Source organism: Aedes albopictus, chromosome 2 (assembly GCF_035046485.1).
Source record: "Aedes albopictus strain Foshan chromosome 2, AalbF5, whole genome shotgun sequence".
NCBI classification, from domain to species: Eukaryota; Metazoa; Arthropoda; class Insecta; order Diptera; family Culicidae; genus Aedes; species Aedes albopictus.
In genome coordinates this window covers 250,403,130-250,423,251 of record NC_085137.1, presented here as the reverse complement: position 1 = coordinate 250,423,251, position 20,122 = coordinate 250,403,130, and the positions used below count along the sequence as shown (strand labels likewise).

At 43.7% G+C, this 20,122-nt stretch overlaps 1 protein-coding gene across 2 annotated transcripts in view; it reads left to right on the top strand.

Annotated features, from left to right (window-relative positions):
• Positions 1 to 20,122, top strand: part of LOC109427861 (discoidin domain-containing receptor 2) — a 961,146-nt gene that overhangs the window by 425,616 nt on the left and 515,408 nt on the right. For both annotated transcript variants that reach the window (XM_062851500.1, XM_062851499.1), the window contains exon 2: positions 4,302 to 4,674. In XM_062851500.1, coding sequence (XP_062707484.1) covers positions 4,560 to 4,674 — 115 coding nt within the window. In that variant the 5' untranslated portion in view covers positions 4,302 to 4,559. The remainder of the gene's footprint in view (positions 1 to 4,301; positions 4,675 to 20,122) is intronic.

Here is a 20,122-nt window from a genome sequence, read left to right as displayed (position 1 = left end):
AGACAAAAAAAAATGCTATTGAATTAGTCTTCCAGGACAATTTTTTTTTGTTATGATATTTGTTATTTTGCCGTTTATGACAGAAGGGTTTATAACATAATATGTTATGCTAATAACATACAAATTACTAATTCTATTATTCAGTTATTAAGCCAAAATAACATATTTTATTATGCTGTTGATATTTTCTTCTGCTTGGGACTCCATGAGGAATTCAAAAAACAAAAACTACAGGTTGAATTTACAGAATATACTCCTGGAAAATTTCCCTTAGAACATCTGCAAGAATTCCAGAACTGTTTTCCAGAGAAATTCCAGAAACTGCAGGAATCCCAAACGGAACTCATGGAGGAAACCAAAAAAGAGTTCCCAAATGAATGCTGCAAGCCAGCCATAAAACAGAACTAGCTGAATAACAGCTTCTTGAGTTAGCTTTTTCTTGAGAGTGGTTTGTTCCACTCTTGTACAACAACAATGTTTGTTGGCAGTTTCTGAAAGAAATTCCGGAAGAAGTTTCTGAAGAAATTTATGAAGCAATTCCTGCCAGAAGCCCAGTAAAGTTTTGGAGAAATCCCTGATGGAGCTCCAAGAGCTTCTTGGAGGAATGCCGGAAGCAATACCAAAAATATTTCTTGATAGAATCCAGGAAGGAGTTTTTGGAGGAATATCGCATAGAATTCCTGGGCGCCGTCCACAAATCATGTGACGCTCTACGAGGAGGGGGGGGGGGGGTGTATACGGCCGAGTGTTACGCTTCATACATTTTTTTTTTCGTAGCGTTCGTAGCTATAAGTTAAAATACACATAAATATAAACAAAAAAAAAACAAAGAAGCGTTATGAAAAGGGGAGGGGGAGGTAAAAATGGCAATTTTTGCGCTTACGTAATAAATAAATGGATTTTTTTTCTCGAAAAAGTTTCTGGTACGAATTCCTGAAGAACTCCTGAAGCAATCCCGAAAGGAATCTCGGGTAAAATTGCTGGAATTCCCAGAAATACCTTCTGGAAGTAAAAATAAACTTCTGAAGACATTCCAAAAGAAACTTTAATGAGAATCTAGGATGGTATTCCTGGAGAAGCTTAGTGTGCGTTTGTTTCGCGTGGTAGGAGGAAGAAATCACGCAATCAGTCGTTGAAAAATCAACTTCTTCTACAATATCAATAAAAACTACACCTGGGAAGCAAGTTACGACATGAATAGCAATACTAAATATTCTTGAATGAAATATTTGCTTTTAATGTACTTTCAACCAAATGTCCATTCGACCAAGCGTATTTTCGACCAAATGATCTAATCTTCCAAGACCGCAATTTACCGCAGCATTTCTCATTGAAAGTCGTTAGTGTAGACCTAAAGTTTGACCTTAAATTGATTTTGGGCCTGGGAATGCGTGGGAAAAAAAGATGCCGATTAACAAAATTCATATTTCATGCCGTTTTCAACTTCTTCTTCTTCTTCTTTTACCGTTTTTCTTACAATTGTTCAAATATTTCACAAAACCACCTGTTTGCTGGAAAGCTTGCTTCATTACCTTACCAATGATGTATTAAAACCAATAGATAATGATGATACAAACTAGAAAATATCGACTTGAAATTATATGTTATTTTTTAGCGAAAATCGATTTTTTAACTTTACTTAACTTTGATGCACAATATCTTTGTAACTACATCAGCTAGAAACTTGAAATTCTAGATTTCTCTTAGTTTATATGTTTATTATTGATAGAAAATTTCAGAATAAGCATTGGTGAAAGTCACTTTTCTTATTTTTGTCCGCCTAATACCCTATAGAGGTATCGCAGCTTAGCCCATCAACCCAAGTAGGATGTCGTGGTGACCAGACAGGCTCGCTATACGTGCGCCACGTCATCTTAGTGCGTCTAGTTTAACATCTTAGGAGGGTTAAGATAGGTCCAGTGAAGTAGGCCGCTAGAGGTAATCTTTCCATTCACAAGAAAGGCGACCATTTGAAATGTAAAAATTTCAGAACGGTAACGGCTTAAATATAAACGACTCATAAGAAAGTGGTCATTCTTCATAAATAATTCCAAAAGTCCCAGTGAAGAAACAGGGGTGCAAGCAGTAATAAATAACAAAATTTCCATAAACAAATAAAAAATGCATAAATAAATCAAAATCCATAAATAATTAATTTTTGAACAATTAAAAATGTCAAAAATGCAATGAATAATTCAACTGTTGCAATAAAAAAAAGCCAATTTTCCCACCAAAAAACTTTGAATTTTCAATAAATAAATTCGATTTTTCCATAATAAATTAGAAAATTCTCAATAAAAAAATATCGAAAGAGCAATAAATAATTCAAAAGGTGCAATAAACAAAAAAATAAGTTATCAATAAATGTCGAAAAACGAGCAATAAACGTTAATGCGTTTTGAGCCAAAACATTATGTAGACCATGCGGCAAGCCGCATAGAGGATTGAGGAACTGAGGCGGCAGAAGGCCGCTGAAGTTTCCGATATCCGATGCACCGCAACTGCATCGATTCAGTTCTAGGCAAACCACAAATCCAAGAATTTGCCCGGTGTAATGCACACATACACACCAAAATTTTTGAAATGCTTCCAGCACGCAAAAAATCAGCAAAATAAATTGCTGAATTTCAGCAACATTTTTGCTGAATTTCAGCACAAAGTTGCTGATCAACTGTCAAAATTGCTGGATTGTTCAGTAAGTTGAAAAATAATTGCTGATACTCAGTAATTTGTATTGCTGAATGCAATCAGCACGCAAAAAATCAGCAAAGTTTGCTGATTACCAGCAAAAACATTTTGCAGTGTATTTAGTTGTTATCCCTTTTTTAGGTCCGACGAGCGATAGCGAGTTCGGACAGCAAGCAAATGCTCGATAAATTGCAATCATGGTTACGCAAGCTTTTCAGTCGTTTCAGTCATATAAGTGCGATTCAGCATTTCACTGTCTCATACTTTCCTGCATTTGTTTTTCATGGGTAATTTCGTCATTTTTTATTGCATTTTTTGAATTTTGTATTGCTTTTTTAATATTTTTTTATTGTGAATTTTCTAATTTATTATTGAAAAATCGGATTTATTTATGGAAAATTCGAAGTTATTTGGTGGGAAAAATGGCTTTTTTTATTGCAACAGTTGATTTATTCATTGCATTTTTGACGTTTTTAATTGCTCAAAAATCAATTATTTATGGAAACTTTTGATTTATTGATGCATTTTCTTATTTGTTTATGGAACTTTTGTTATTTATTACTGCTTGCACCCCTGTTTCTTCACAGGGACTTTTCGAATTATTTATGGGAAATTTTGTATTTATTATGGAACGTTTAATTGTCTGCCGAACGGTAACCATTTTGTTTCCGCCATTCCGCCTACAAAATCCTATCCCAAATCATCTTCACTTATCTGTCACCTGAAATAAATGAGTTCGTGAAAAGTTTCAAGCCGGCTTCATCCACGGCCAGTCGACAACGGACCAGATCTTAATCTCGCCGTTGACTACGACAGGAAGAAAGATTCTCATGCCGACTCTTCAACATCGTTGTCCCAATAGTTAACTAGTCACAAGTCTCTTTCGCATTGGTTCTCTGCGCATTTTTGATTGTTGTAGTCAATATTGTAATAGCAGCCACGATGCGTATCCTTATGGTTTATGCTTCGTATATGCTGTAAATGAAGGAATCGTTACATCAAATGTAGGTTCTTGGATAATATGAGATTGAACAGAGTTCGGTATTCGTTTCAAACGATTCTTTCACCCACCATAGGTCATTATTGCAGTTACACCCACATTAGTCCCTTTCATGTCTAGACTGCGGTCAGTGTTACACCCAACGAATGCACACAACTGAGCATTTGAACATCTTCAAATTAAGACTGGCAGGTCAAAAACCATGCATCATCTAGACCATAACCATAAAAAAGAATGCATGTTGTTTGCCATACATGCAGTTTGATTCAATCTTTATTTATTCATTCTTACCAGACCGAAATCGCAGATGAACGTGTTTTAAATCAACCGCAGCAGCTACGATAGTGTCGTCATCGGCGGAGTTGAAGAACTCGCCGGTCGGTGCTGCGAGTCTGGTCTCAATTAGCGTTAATTGAACAGACAAAGTTGGTAAACTGTGTCGTGCCGTGCCCGAAAAGCGACTGCCTCACCGCTTGTCGCTTGCTAAATTTAGACTTCCGAAATTTAAATTGCGGGGGTTTCCTTTATGAATCGTTAGACGCTAGACTGCACAGCATGGCAATGAAATTCAACACTGATCGTTCCTTTTCTTTTGTTTCTTGTTATTCTACAGACGGCGGGAAAATGTAAAATATCATCACTCATCAGCGCACCAGCGGAACCAGCCACACCCGTCGTCGTCAGATCGTCTGAGCAGGTTTAAACACATATCGGAGAAAACGACATAATTCGTGAACGCGATCGCGAAACACAGTACATCACCAAGGGGGAGCAGGATCGAATCAACGAGCGATTCATCACTCCTCGTGATAATTGATAACGATTGTTGTAACTGTTTGTTGGTTTGAAGCGCGCGCGATTGAATGAGAAAATGGCCGTGATTCGCTCACCGGAAGTGCTGACAAATGCCGTCTCTTGGTGGAACAAGTTTGTGCTGGTGCTGATCTTCCTGGAGGTGTTTGCCCACGTTGAAACACTGGATCTTGGTGAGTACTTTTTGTTTTTTTTTCTTTTTATTTGACTTTGTGAAACTTTTTTCCGGAAGAGCAGAAAAGTATCAAGGTATACTGCGGGATATGATTCGGAGCATCCATCATGGTCCATCATTATACAATACGTCATTGAAACCGTCTTAGCTCGCGCTGTCCGTAAACTACGTAGACTGATTTTTGGCCATCTCGGACCCCTCTCCTCCTACGTAAAATTTGATCCATACATTTTTTTTTCTGAGTTTGTTATGGACCGTAAACTTAGGACAGATTCATCCCCTCCACTCCTGAATCTACGTGCTTTATGAAAACCCCTTATCATCAAACATTTCAAAGCATTTCTTTATGAAGATTTACAACGATTTTTTTCAAGCCTCTCTATGAGTCGATATTAAAAAGACTAATGCCAAAATCTAGAAAGAAAATCTAATTTATACAATTGGTATAGAGGGACCCTATCAAAAGGCGGAAACACGAAAGGCGGAATCATGAAAGGCAGAAACTCGAAAGGCAGACCACCTTAAGAGTGTAACGAAAGGCGGAAAATAACATAAGGCGTAATTTTGAAATGGCGGAATCAGTAAAAACCATCGAAACCTATCAGAATAGGGTTCTAGGGAAATTGATGACCTTTTTAAACCGAGTACAAGAAAGTGTTGGTGTCTGGCCATTGCCAAATGCCGTTTTAGAACTGCGGACAAACTTCAGGGAACCAACAGTGAGATTGAATGGGTTGTTCAAGTTTTCTGCAAAGATTTGCTCTTCTTTCAACATAAGCTGTTCTTTTTCTTCTTCTTTATGGCTCTACGTCCCCACTGGGACTTGGCCTGCCTCGCATCAACTTTGTGTTCTTGGACCACTTCCACAGTTATTAATTGAAGAGCATTATTTGCCTGCCATTGCATGAATTTGTACATTGTGAGGCAAGTACAATGATACACTATGCCCAGGGAATCGAAAAATTTTCCCGACTGGAACGCGAATTAAACCCGCCGTTTCCGGATTGGCGATCCATAGCCTTAACCACTAGGCTAACTGGAGACCCCTAGCTGTTCTTTTTAGTTTTATTTATTAGGAGTTTTTGACGTTCTGACTACCAATACGATCATCTGAAATATTTCCTTCTTTTTTCATAGGGTATTCTTTCTAGTTTAACCATTTGGGAATTAGTTAGCTTTGAAACTGCACATATTTTTATCAAAGATTGTTCCTTCTTTAAATCGGCTTTAGGACATTATCCTGAATTCCATTGCCCCGAATTCCATCACCCCGAATTCCATTACCCCGTATGAAGTATCCACAAGCCTATCTAGAGACTTCCTCTGGATAATTAACGGTGCACCAAGTAATGGATCACGTTTTTAACAAAGATTTTTCTGGCCTTACTACTAAGGACTTTTTTGGCAGTCTAACTGCTAATGTAATCATTATGTATCCTTCTTTCAGACATAGGCTGTTCTAGTTGTTCTTTTAAGGAATTTGTTGGCGTTGCAACTGTAAATATTTGTATCTGAGATTTTCCCCTTCTTTTAATCATAGGCTGTTCTTTCAAGTTATAGCTGAATGAAATTTTATCAGTCAAGCTAGTTCATTCCGGGACGAACGACATGAGTTTCCTTTGTTCATGAAAAAAGAACATTTATAATTGAGAAAAAATGTCCGGGGTGATGGGTCATTTGAGGTAATGGAATTCGGGGGCTTTCAGCCTTGCAGTCAAGTGTTGGTTCGTCTCGGTGGAAGTGGATTGACGGTAGAAGGTACAGTTGACACACACTAAACAATGCCTAAAAGGGCAACCTCTTTTTCTAATGTCGATTTCACTAACTGTGGCATATTATGCTTTTGGTCGAAATACAAAGTGACCGAACGTTCGAAAATTGATTTTTAACCTACTTAGAAATGTCGCAACTCAATTTGGATTAGTGCATATTGTTGCTCTTAATTAGCTTATTGATGCGCAACAGAAAAAATAGATTCAAATTTACTTCGCAGCTGCAACTTCGCATGTGCTTCTAGCGACGACTTCGATTTGGTGGTGCGACGATAATAAATGTCAGAATCACATAAGGCTAATTAAAATTTGCCGGACGTTTTGAACCAGCAGAGCAAACGGCCGGCCGTTTGCTCTGCTGGTTCAAAACGTCCGGCAAATTTTAATTAGCCTTATGTGATTCTGCCTTTTGTGATTCCGCCTTTCGTAACTATGCCTTTTGTGACTTTCCGCCTTTCGATAATTCCGCCTTTTGTATTTCCGCCTTTTGTGATTCCGCCTTTCGTGTTTCCGCCTAACGTAGGACACCCGATTTTTTTCAAGCCTCTCTATGAGTCGATATTAAAAAGACTAATGCCAAAATCTAGAAAGAAAATCTAATTTATACAATTGGTATAGAAGGTATGTATTAAAATAACATCATATCAAGCCTGCCCTCAAATTCCCACCGTAATTAGTTTAGATATGGCCCCAAACTGCTGACATTTGTCGTATTCACTCGGCTCGAATCCAAATTATACACAACAACCGCTGTCAGTATGCAAATGTAAGCCCCCGACAATTATGTATGCAAATTATGGTTTCATTGTGTCGCTTGTTTATCTCCAGCTGATCTCCTTTTTTCCCGAGTTTGCATTGCCTTTGTTCCGGAGGATCGGCCGACTGTGCGGGGCAGGCATTCAAGTGTTGAAATGAGTTAAAATGTGCGCCCCTTGGAGGATTCCCAGCCCGGAGGTCCAAAGCCATTCATCTTCTGCCTCCCCTCGCTCAGACCTCCAGCCACACCACGATACGAGAGTGTTTTTGTGTTGAAATGTGGTGCAAATTTCGGGCAGCATATAATTACATTCATGATCCGGTGCGTAAATCAATCATCATCGGAGATGATGAAAACGCCCCCTTTTCCCCCATTTGACGACGATAATGGCGCGGCGCGGAACGATGAGATGATGGCGCCTCCGATTGGCATGTGTGTGAGTGAGGCAGCGGAAGCAAAACGAGGCCAAAATAGGCCATTTGCATAATTACGCCGAAAACAGATTAATCAAATGTTCCGCCACCTGTGAGTCAATTACTGTGCGGCAGATGTGTTCGGGATGTGCAAAAGTTTGGCCATTATCTTGCAGGATTGCTTCGGCAGATGTTGGCTATGTTCTGAGATTTAAAGTTAAAGGAGAGCTTTCGGTTTGAGAATGTTAGGTTTATTATTTATTCACATCAATCTAAGAATACTACGCCACAATACTCGGTAAGCGGCTGCTGCTAACGCCCAATGCTAGCCAGATCACTTTGCACCAGCTCCGCCCATCATACTCGTAGCGCTCCACCCTTTCATATGCCAATCGTCTTGTTTCACCGCCTTTAGAAATAGGACCAGGCTCTGTGGCTTCCAAGCTTCTAGGAAGATTCATTCGTACAGACATTTCTGAACTGCACATGCCAGGTTCCTCTGCATACCGCTGATGGGCTACGGGTTTGGCTCCTCGTGTTTTCGCTCAATCTATCGCGGCTTTGGCGTTCCTTCGCTCCTCTATCTTCATCCAGGTGTCACCTGTAATCCGCTTCTTTCTCTGGGTGCGTGGCTCACCCAAATTATTCTCGCCGGAGGCGATGAAGGCGTTCTTGATGGTGCTTCGTCTTCCGGAATATCCGCAACACGGTACTCTAGATCCTAGACGAAGGACCTTTTCACCGCAGCGTCTTCCAGTCGGCGTGTGTTGAACCGGCGCCGATTTTCTCCTCCTGTCGATGGATCCTCGCAATGCGCAGCCGGATCTCGTCGATTGGGAGATGATGGTTCATTTCCGGCTGATGCAGGTGTGGTTGATTTGATTTTCCGTGATGCTATCACGGAAAACCCATGTCCATTTGTGCACTGGTCGATGGGGAAAGAGTGATCCTCCACTCTTCATGTTGTTGCCTCCAAACTCTGCAAACAGCTCACCGTTTGTCGCTCATTTCTCCGAGACCATGGCGTCCCATGACGTGCTCATAGTCCGAGTTGTCGGAACCAGCCTTTGCGTTGAAGTCGTCTGTGAGGATCTTGATATCACCTTTTGAAATCGTATCCACGACAGTATTCAGTTGGCTGTAAAAGTTCTCTGTGTCTTGCAATTCGCCAGCATCGGTTGGCGAGTAACAGTGGATCATGGTAAGGTTTTAAACTTGTGTTCTGAATCTGGCTGCAATTATCCTCTCGTTCATAGGTTTCCACTTCATGAGCGCAACGTGGACGTGATCGCTTAGCAGTAAACCAAACCCACGGTGTTCACCTTGTAGGCCAGAGTATTAGCAGAATTTGACCCGACGCCAATCTGCGTTCTCCGAAGTTCGGCCAACGGGCTTCACTCAGTCCTAGGATCTCAAGCTTAATACGGCATGCCTCATTTGCTATTTGTGCCAGTTTACACTGCTGGGCTAGGTTTAGTAAGCTTCAATTCTTGTCCGTTGCACTTTCGGTCTCTGTAACGGTTTTTGAGTTTCGAGAACCGTAGGTTGTTGGCCTAAGGTCCCCTATCCACCGTGGTGGGGCTGCCTCCTTTCAAGCCCGTGCAATAGGGGGGGGGGGGGAGGTTGGGTTTTAACCCCCCCCCCCCATTTTCGATGATCCATACACTAGGCGCCCCTCCGCCTTTTGCCGAAATTGGGAAAAACCCCTCCCTTGGCGCCACTTCTGTGCACGGGCCTGTCTCCTTTGGTATAGCTTCCGATGGAGCAGCATTTCATACTCAGCCACTGGATGCCAGAGCAGACGCTGTTTGAGCCGCATCTCCTTGGTGAACAGACGCTCGAGACGTACCTCCTCAATCTAGCTGATGTCAGAAAGACAATAGTGCCCAGGCTGCACTACCAGCTAAGTACAGAACTCTTAGCTGGGGGTCTTTGTCATCGTTTGATCCGTGGAAGCATGAGGTAGGAACTTGTGAGGACCACAGCTTTGTTGGACGCTCTCCTTATCGACTCACCGTTTTGCAGCCTCCTTTTACAGCCAGGGCCCTCTGCAATAGATTTTTTCAGGGCAAGGTTCGGAACTACGTCTGGACCTGGTGCCTTACCTACGCTAAACGAGTTTCCAATCCTTCCAAGTTCCTCATCGCTAATGATCACCTCTTTCCCAGCCCTAATCCCCAGTAGTTCTATGAAATGAGGCCTATGAATCAGATCATGATGCGGAAAGAGTGGCTCGTTGATCCTCTCCAACATTTTTGAGACTACCCGGGAGGACCATTTACACCTAATGGACATTACGGCTCTGTAGGTATTACCTCACAGAGACCCTCAAATCAGGCCCGTTTCCTTACCCTTATCTCAATCTTGCGTGCGACTTCAGCAGCCGTGAACGCCACCTATCTTTCATTTCGCTCCTCATCAGTGCATGCTCGCTGCATCCGTCACCTAGTCCATAGGCAGGCGTACTGCAGGTTCACAATAGCTTGAGTCCATCAGTAAGCCGGTGGTGTCCAACTCCTAAGGAGGACTTGCCTAGGCATGGTGGCATCGTATGCACTCGAGTGTGCCGCTACCAAGGGGTCATCCTCACTAATTACCTCGTCGTTGAAGTATGATGTCTTACCACTTACGAGGGTTTCGCCATGACCTAGTCGTCCCTTCTTCTCCCGCTACCTGCTGTTGTATCCGATGCTGTAGCAAACCGCTATGTTATCATATACCCTCCACTCCTAACTATTTGGTCGAAACTGCAGAAAGTAACGTCGATGATCGACTTTACTCCATACTTTTAGTACCAACATTAGCCACATCGGCATCGAGCATGGTCAGTTCCTCTAGCAGGCTCTGATATAGCTAGTTCGTGAAACGGCTTCCCAATTCCACGGTCCAGGCATTGAAGGCATCCTCTATTACCATTGGCCTTCGCCTAATCAATACGGCAGTCATACAGTGTTCACCTACGTGAACTGCTCGATTGACCTCCGCGGAGTCACACAGCTGCAGAAGGAGACCTCGTTGACTTTGGCGATCACAAAGCCCTCGTTAGAAACCAGCACCTAGACTGGGTATTTATCCATTGTCCACATCGCCGCCATTTTGGGCCCATCAATGACCCGGTTGCCGTTATCGGCGGGAACTCGGTATAGATCCGCTATAATGGCGATATTCGTCCGGTCCCCCACTCAGCGACTGCCTAACACAGCAGTTGCTGGGCAGTGTCACAGGGATTTAGCTTCATTTGCATTACATGTATTGTGAATTGTCAGTTCTGGGTCTTTTGAAGGCTGGGCCCCTTGGGCCTTCTGTTGGATGCTTGCTCTTTGCAGATTTCTCGGGACAAATCACGCATTTGGGAGTGTTTGTGCAGCCTTGCGCATTATGGCATTCATCTTCACATCGCCTATCATCCTTGCTCCTATCCGGACCTTTACAGTCCCACGGCTTGTGCCCCGGTTCAAACCGCTTGAACCGGTGGCTCGTGAAAAGCCCACCTTGACTTTCCCTATCTTAAGGGTCTTGTTAACGTCCTCTACAAATAACTGAGCCAAGGCCACCCGTGTTCCTGCTGGGCCTTGCAGCTTGCAGTGTGTGATAAGCTCTTCCTCGTCAGTGATGTAGTCTAGGTTTTGCATTTCTCGTACACCAAAGTGTAGTGTAAGTCTATATGTTCACTCAAAAAACGAATTTTCGATTGAAGGCTCGGAAAGTCAAGTTACATATATCGATAAACTCAGTTCGACGAATAGAGATGATGTCTGTATGTGTGTATGTATGTGTGTATGTATGTATGTCTGTGCGCAAAAAAAGTTCACTCATTTGTAAGGCACTTCCCATTGGCCGATTTTACGAATCGAACAAATTTTGTTTGTTATTGTTTGTTATTGAAAATAGTGCGAATCGGTCAAGTCGTTCCGGAGTTATGGCCATTTCAGTGATCCGGACCAGCACTGGTAGCACTGGCCGCATATACATATATGTAAAATTTACCCCATCATGCGGCAAATCAAACTGCGGCAATTTTTGTAACCTTTACCATGGCTGACGAATTTTGTACGGAAATCAACACTAGAGACCAGACATTTGATTAATGGTGTTCTAGGCTCTAAAACCATGCAATATGGGTATATTTGGTATGAGGAAGATGTCCAAAATCCAAAAACGGCGACCAGAATTTCCAATATGGTGGCCTGAAATCTAAGATGGCGGCTCCAAATTCAATATTGTGCCTGTGTAATAGAGTTTTAGGCTCTAAAACCATGCAAGATGGGTATATTTAGCATGAAGAAGATGTCCGGAGTCCAAAAATGGCGCCCAAAATATCCAAGATGGTGACCTAAAATCCATGATGGCGGCTCCAAATGGCTGTTTGATGAAGTTTCAGTTCTTAAAACCATGAAATATGGATATAAATATTTGGTATGGAGATGTCCGGAGTCCTAAAATGGAATAAAGATGACGGTCTAAAATCCAAGATGGGGGCTTCAAATCCAATATGGCGTCTGTATAAAAGAGTTTTGGGCCCCAACATCATGCAGTATGGATACATTTGATATGGGGAAGATGTCTGGAGTCCAAAAATGGGGACCAGAATTTCCAATATGGCGATCTAACATCCAAGTTGGGGGCTCCAAATTTAAGATGAAGGCTTTTTAATGGAGTTTGGACACTAGAACCATACAATATGGGTATGTTTAGCATGGGGAAAATATCTGGACTCCCAAAATGGCGACCACAATATCAAACATGGTGGCTTAAAATCCAAGAGAAGCGGCTCCAAATTCAAGATGGCGGCTGTTTAATAGAATTTGAGGCTTTAAAACCATGCAATATGGATATATTTGGTATGAGGAAGATGACCGGAGTTCAAAAATGGATACCAGCATATCTAAGATGGCGTCTCAAAATTCACTGCTTAATGGAGGCTTAGACTCTAAAACCACGCGATATGGGTATATCTGGTGTGGAGAAAAGGCCTGGAGTCCAAAAATGGCGACCAGAATATCCAAGATGGTGGTCTAAAATCCAAAATTACTGCTCAAATTTAAGATAGTGGCTTTTAATCTAGTTTGAGACTCAAACATCAAAGGCAGATAAACGAAATGATTTCTGGTGCCATGAAATGGATCTTTGTTAAACTTATATTCATCAACATGTCACTAGAGTTTGTTCAAATAGGTTTTCGAAGACACGAGAAGGGCGCCATCACCGCTAGGTGGAATAATTAGGGTTTTTTTTACCTTTGCTTCAGCGGTAATCTATGACCAAAGCTCCCACCAAGATTGACTACTTGAACTTTCCTAGGAGTTCTTGCAGTCCGGTCGGCGCTACGAGGAGGTAGGGATATTAGTTGCTCGAAAGAGACTGATGGGGTCTTTGTTACGCGATACTCAGCCTTTGTTGTATGATCAATATAAGTAGAATGCAATGTAGTATCGTTTTCGGATTACTGTGGCCCCAGGGAATAAGAAGTTATACTGCATCAAAAATCAATGTAGTAACTTTGTCAACAAATGTTCTCTCTTTGAGGAGAAGAACAATCATGAATACAGTATGGAGCCGATTTGGTCAGCCCGATGTTATGACGACTTTTTTTGCTCTCATCTTAGCTTTGACCAGTTCTTCCATTTTCACCATCAAACTACTGCTAAATGGTAGAACATAGAAAGATAAAAAGTTTGAAAAACTGTTTAGGCCTTTAACGGTAGTAAAATATGTGTTTCGAAAAAGGGCTGACGAAATCGGGGCCCATTAGTATAACATTTATTTAAACAACATAACATAAGCTATCAAAGTTGCTTTTTCAAGGAAAATGATTGGTTTTATCTGCAAAATTGAAATTTGCTACAAATTGGTACAAAATTAATAATAAGCTCAACACAAGACCCCCACTAATAATTGCCAACCATCAAAACTCGTAACCGAAGCAAAATCGCCAAGAAAACTGCGAAAGTTAATAGGTCTTTAATTTTTATACGCTGGCTGCCCCGAATCGTCGTCACTTTGGTTGGGATCGCTGACCCACAAACATGCAAAGGGATTGCGAGCAGGATCCAGCAAAGTGAAAGAATCCCATCCTCCCACCAAGCGAAACCACCACTTTTTGGCCACCGATGAACCGCAGCACGATTGAAGGGAAGACGAGGCCAAATTGATGATCACACCGCGCTACCACGCTCGCTTGTGACGGGGATTAAAAGTTGCAGACTAGCAGCGGTGGCGGTGGCGGTCGCAGTGGGTGATACGGTTGGCGCGAAACTTTACGGACACTACTAGCAGATGTGTATAAAGTTATAAGATCCAACCGAAAATGGTTGATTTCATTTTCGGTATTTTTCTTCGAACTTGGCGGAGTTGGACCTCGCGAACAGAAAACGAAGGCAAAAAAAAAAAACGCTGGACAGGGAGACTGCCCCAGCGAGATAACGTTTAATGGGTGCGAGAATAAGGGCAGCGCTGGCATTTTTTTTCGCGTTGATGATTTTTTTTCCTCTGCTGTCTGTTGATTATCGAGTTTGGCCGCGGAGGATGGAATCAAATAAACAAGCGGCCAATTTAGAGTTAAACAGATGAACATTTTGGGTAGAGCCAGGGCACCACCAGCGAGATTAAACGGTAGAGAGTTGGGGGATGCACCGAAAGAGCTGCGGAAGGTTTCGCAGCAAGACTGGGAAAGCAGAACAGAATGGTATGATTACCGAGGGAGTGTGCGGTTGATGATAGCTCTGATTAAATTTTGATGAGAAAAAATAATGAAGCCCAGATCGTATCTGGCGAAGTTGTGAGGGTATTTTTTTCGTGGCTGTGTGTTTTAAAAATTGTATCATGTCTTGAGGTAAAAAAAAATAAGATTAACATAATATTATGGGACAGTTCCCAACGACAACAAGCTCGTGGCTCTTAATAAGCCATAATCAATTGTTTATTTATTTGTTTGTAATATGCAATGTACAACACAAATGCCACTAAATCAAAGTGTTTTTCCTCCCATCCTTCCTCTGCCACACCTATATGCCTCGATCCCCGTTCGATTGCTTCAGAGGGGGGGGGGGGGGGTGGGTTTGGAGAAATGTGCAAATGAACTCTTCTGTTGCTGTGCTCATGCACTTTTTGGCGCTTAACTAATCTGTGCTCATGCACTTCTCGTATTTCGTTGTCCACGCTTATTGCCCCGAATCTGGGGCAGATGAACACTACGTACACCGGCGTCTCCTCCACGTTCTCGCAGTCCGGATAGAAGGGCGAAGTGGCTTGACCAAACCGATGTAGATACTGCCTGAAACAGCCATGACCGGACAAAAACTGGGTTTGATGGAAGTTCACTTCTCCATGCTTTCTGTTCACTCAAGTTGATACATTAGGGATGAGCCGATGGAATATCATTCCTGTTGCCACTTTGCCATTGAGGCCGTTCGCACCAACATTCTCACTTGACTGGTCGTCCTCCGCTCGTAGCACTTGATGTACTTCTCCAAGGTGACGCAGATCGGGATCATTCCTGCAATCACACAAACTGCCCTCGACGATATTGTTCTATACCTACGCGCTCGCTACTCGCATGACCATGAGCCAGAACGCGCTGTTTAGCTTCACCTGATTCTGTTGGTTTTTAGTTGGCCTCACCTTAGGCTGGAGCTCTGTACCGTAGTATCGAAGATGACACGCTCGCAAGCAGCCGCCTCTTGCTGCTTCTCGGACCACCGGTTGTTTGGCATAATCCTCGACAGTGCGTTGATCGCCTTCGTCGCCTTTTCACAGACGTGGTCGGCGGGGCTGTTAAAGTTTAGCCGATCGTCGATCATCACACCCAGATGCTTGAGTTCTCGCTTCGACGCCACTATGAGTTCTTTGACGGAGATTTCCTCGCAGCACTCATCCTCAACTTGACTCCTTTCATCCAGTTTTCGAGGTTGCCGATCGATTCTGCCGCCAACATTTCTACCTCTTCCGGTGTCTCGCTTGTTACTCATGGGACGATATCGTCCGCGAAACCCACGAGCACGACGCCTGTGGGTAACTGCAGCGTATGCACTCCGTTGCACATAGCGTTCCACAGCGTTGGTCAGAGGATGGAGCCTTGTGGAACTCCCGCCGTTATTTTCATCCTCCTCTGTCCTGCTTCAGTATCGTACACCAAGATTATATTCTGGACCTAGCTTTTCAAGGTCCGACACAGGTAGTCTGGAAGCCGAATTTTGTGTTGCGCTAATGCGCTACGGCGATGACCTCCCAGCTGCTGCGATTGAACGTGTTCTTGACGTCAATTGTGATTAAAGCACTGAACCGGTTTCTTCTCCTCTTCTCTTTGGGCGCAATCTCGGCTCTCTTCAGAACCGTCTGGATAGCATCCACCGTTGACTTTTCCTTCCGAAATTCTTCTGTGAACGGCTCCACCCTGTTAAGGATGACCTTCTCCAACAGCGTGTGTCCAGCAGGCATATCGGTCTATACCGGTCACCCCAGAGGTTTGCGTCGGTATCTCGGCACACCTCCTTATGGCAGTTTGATTGCTTACGATTATCTCCTTTTTAAATGCGGCTCTAGCCTCTTGGAACGCCAACTTCCTTACCTTACCTTACGGGTCAGACTAAAGCCTGAGTGTCCTCTGCTGTACGTAGGAGTCGCCTCCAGTCTACGCGGTCCAAGGCTGTGTGTCTCCAGATCCGCACTCTGCGAAGGGTCCGTAAATCGTCCTCCACTTGATCGACCCATCTAGCTCGCTGCACACCACGTCTTCTTGTAACGGTTAGATGACTCTAAGAACCATTTTAGTCGGGTTGCTATCCGACATCCTGATGACATGACCCGCCTACCGTAGCGTCACGATTTTCGCGGTGATGATGGTTGATTCTCTCAGCAGCTGATGCACCTCGTTCATTCGCATTCTCCAAGTCCCGTCCTCCATTTGCACTCCGCCATAGATGGTATGCAGCACCTTCCTCCTCTGTACGTACGGTCCATGCTACGTGCCCACGTGTGACGACGAACTTTGTTCGATCGTAGAGTTCTGCGGAGTCCAAAGTAAGCTCGATTTCCTGCCATAATGCGCCTCTGAATTTCTCTGCTGATGTCGTGGTCGGCGGTCGCCAGTGAGCCCAAGTACACGAATTATTCAACCGCCTCGATTTCATCACCGTCGATAGAAATTTGGGGTGGTGGGCGCGGTGATTCCTTCCTGGAGCGCTTTGCCATCATGTACTTTGTCTTTCACACATAAACGATTAATCTGATTCGCTTGGCTTCACTCTTTAGTCGGATGAACGTTTCCGCCATCGTCTCAAATTTACCAGCTATAATATCAAAATCATCAGCGAACCAATGTGTGGGCACGTTGTATTCGCGGCATTTCTGCAACACTGGGCGGATGGCGAACCACCCATGAATGCAGCCTGATATTGCCCCACGAACTCTCTTGCAATCGGTGATAGACGGCGGTATAAAATTTGAGAGAGTATCTTGTAGGCAGCGCTTAGAAAGGTGATCACGCGATAGTTCTCGCAATCCAACTTGTCACTCTTTTTGTACATGGGCCACTCGATACCTTCCATCCATTCCTCCGGTAATACTTCCTTCTCCCAAATCTTGGTAATGACCCAGTGTAGTGTTATCACCAGTGCTTATCCACCGTATTTTAGAAACTCGCTTGATAGTTGATCTGCTCCAGCGGCTTTGCTGGTTTTCAACCGGCCAACCTCCTCCACAATCTCTTGGAGCTTAGGGGCTGGAAATCTTTCGTCCTGTGCACGTACTCCTACCACGCCGCCTTTGCTGCTAGCAATGTCGCCATTGAGGTGCTCATCGTAATGCTGCCGCCACATTTCGACCATCTCAAGCTCGCTCGTGAGAAGACTCCCGTGATGGTCACGGCACATGTCAGCTTGTGGCGCGAAGCCTCTGCGCGAGCGGTTCTGCTTCTCGTAGAACTTGCGTGTGTCCTTAGCGCGGTACAGCTCTTCCATAGCTGTTCTTCCTGCTGGCGTTCATTCCTCCGAAAGACTGAGTTCTGCATTTTCCGCGCCTATCCATAACGTGCCTCTTTCGCTTTCGTACGGTGTTGCAGCATTCTCGCCCATGCTGCACTCTTTTCGTTTTTCAACTGTTCACATTCGCCGTCGTACCAGTCGTTTCTGTGATTCGGAGTCGCGAAGCCTAGTGATGTAGCCGAGGTACTACCTATGACGGATCGGACGTCTCTCAAGCTATCTTCAAGTGTAGCTGCGCTAAGCTGCTCTTCCGTTGGTAGGGCTACTGCTAACTGCTGCGCGTATTCTTGAGCCACTTCTACAATACGCAGTTGCTCGATGTTGAGCTGCGGCGTTCGATTTCGTCGCGTGGTGATAACCGTCGAAAGTTTTAAGCGCATGCATACAGCTACTAAGTAGTGATCCGAATCTTTATTCGTACTGCGATATGTACATATGTGCAGGCTGTTTCACCCGATTACCGGTCGGTACATTTCCTCTTTTCTTACCTGCGCGTTCATGTCGCCGACAATGATTTTCACGTTACGCGGCGAGCAACCATCGTATGTTGGCTCCAACTGCGCGTAGTACCCTTCTTTCTCCCTTCGTGTGGGCAGTGCACGTCAATGATGCTGTAGTTGAAGAAACGGTACTTAACTCTCAACATGCCCATCCTGGCGTTGATCGACTGCCACCCGATCACCCGTTCTCGCATCTTGCCCAGCAGTATAAATCCTGTTCCCAGTTCATTGGTGGTGTCATAGCTTTGGTAGAAGATAGCTGCTCGATGCCCGCTTTTCCACACTTTCTATCCAGTCCAACGAAGTACCTGCAACGCCACGATGTTGAAGTTGCGAGGATGTAGTTTGTCGTAGATTGTCACATCCTGCGAAACCAAGTGACTTGCAAGTTATATGTTCCAAGTTTCCAATCGTAGTCCTTATTTCGTCGCGTGGGTCTTTGCCGATTGCATCGAGTTGTATATTCTCCTATGTTATTCGCAATGGGGATTTTTATGGGTGGCTTATTGGGCCTAGGCCAACACTCATGTTTCGCCGGAGGGCCATCGTGCCAGTTCTGTTTAATGTCCCAACCAACACTGAGACGACCACGCTGATGGGGTCACCACCTTGGATCTAGCTCAGCGTGATGCATCATTTCTTACTCAGTCGTTGGATACCAGAACAGACGCTGTTTGAGCCGCACCTCCTTGGTGAACAGACGCTCGGGTCGTACCTCCTCAATCTAGCTTAAATCAGAAGGACAACAGTGCCCAGGCTGTACTACCAGCTAAGCACGCAACTCTTAGCTGTCGGTCTTTGTCATGACTTGACTCGTGGAACTATGAGGTAGGAACTTGTGAAAACCAGAGCTATGTTGGACGCTCTCCTTATCGACTCACCGTTTTGCAGCCCTTTACATGCGATACATCAAGTTGAGGCTTTTTAAGTAACACTTAGTAATGAAATTGATTCAGACCATATTTGAGATATTTGGTATTGTCATGGAATCGGTTCCAAATGTCCCGCCAGAAGTGAACCTTAGTGGAAAATAGACCAGTGCTATGCTACCGATTAATAGACAGGCCAGGTTGAAACCCGTCCCACATTTTCCAAGTTAAAGTGATCAACAATCAGAAAATTAATAATGTGCAACTTTTTTCCCCGCCAGCTTCCACTTGAGCCCAGAGAAACTAGACCATAAAACATCGCTGATGATGGGCATAGTCGCAGTTTTTTTTTTCCTCGTAAACGATCCAGACAAATTCATATTTGCGAAACTTTTTTCATCAGCGCCAGCGGCGAATAGCGCTCGAGTTGCCGTTCATAACCATCATACTCGTCCTCGACGGTCCTTGCGCCAGTCGAGCAAGACACTCTCATCGGAACAGGGTAAACTAACCGGGGAGCTACATGCCTCTCGTTACTAGTGAGTGCCGTGCCGTTGAAACTTTTACCTGGCGGTGGCGGCGGCAGCGGTGTAAAACTAATTTTCATAAATTAAGCATTAAAATCAAAATGTGCTTAGCCGGAGGCAGAGCGACGGCGGCGTCGTGGTTTCGAAACAGTCCTCCTGAGGAGAAAAAAAGTGGAAAACTGAAAGAATTTTCACAGGGGCGAAAGTTTTCCTAACGTTATTATGATTTTTAAGGTTAAAATGTCTCACTTTTTGACAGATAAACTGCTTCGCTCGTTCAGTCTCTCGGTTGCAGGTGAGTGATTCTTGATTGGCTGAAACTTTTGCTCGCTACCGAGAATAGGTATGGTGTAAGCTGCGAGTAGTGGTGGTTTTTCGGAATTTTCTATATTCTCATCAAGAAACTTTCAGAGCTTTGCTAATTTCATAAATGTTTACTTTTTTACATACCTAATTTTCTGAACAATAAAAAATATAATGGAGATGTTTTAATTTTAAAGCTTGAAAAAAAATCCAGTTGATGAATCAAGTTGTCGTTTAGGAGACGAACCAGTTTTCAAGCTGAAAACCTCATAATTAAAGACGAAAAAGTTGTAGTTTAGTAAGTTTTTTTTGTTTTTCATTAGCA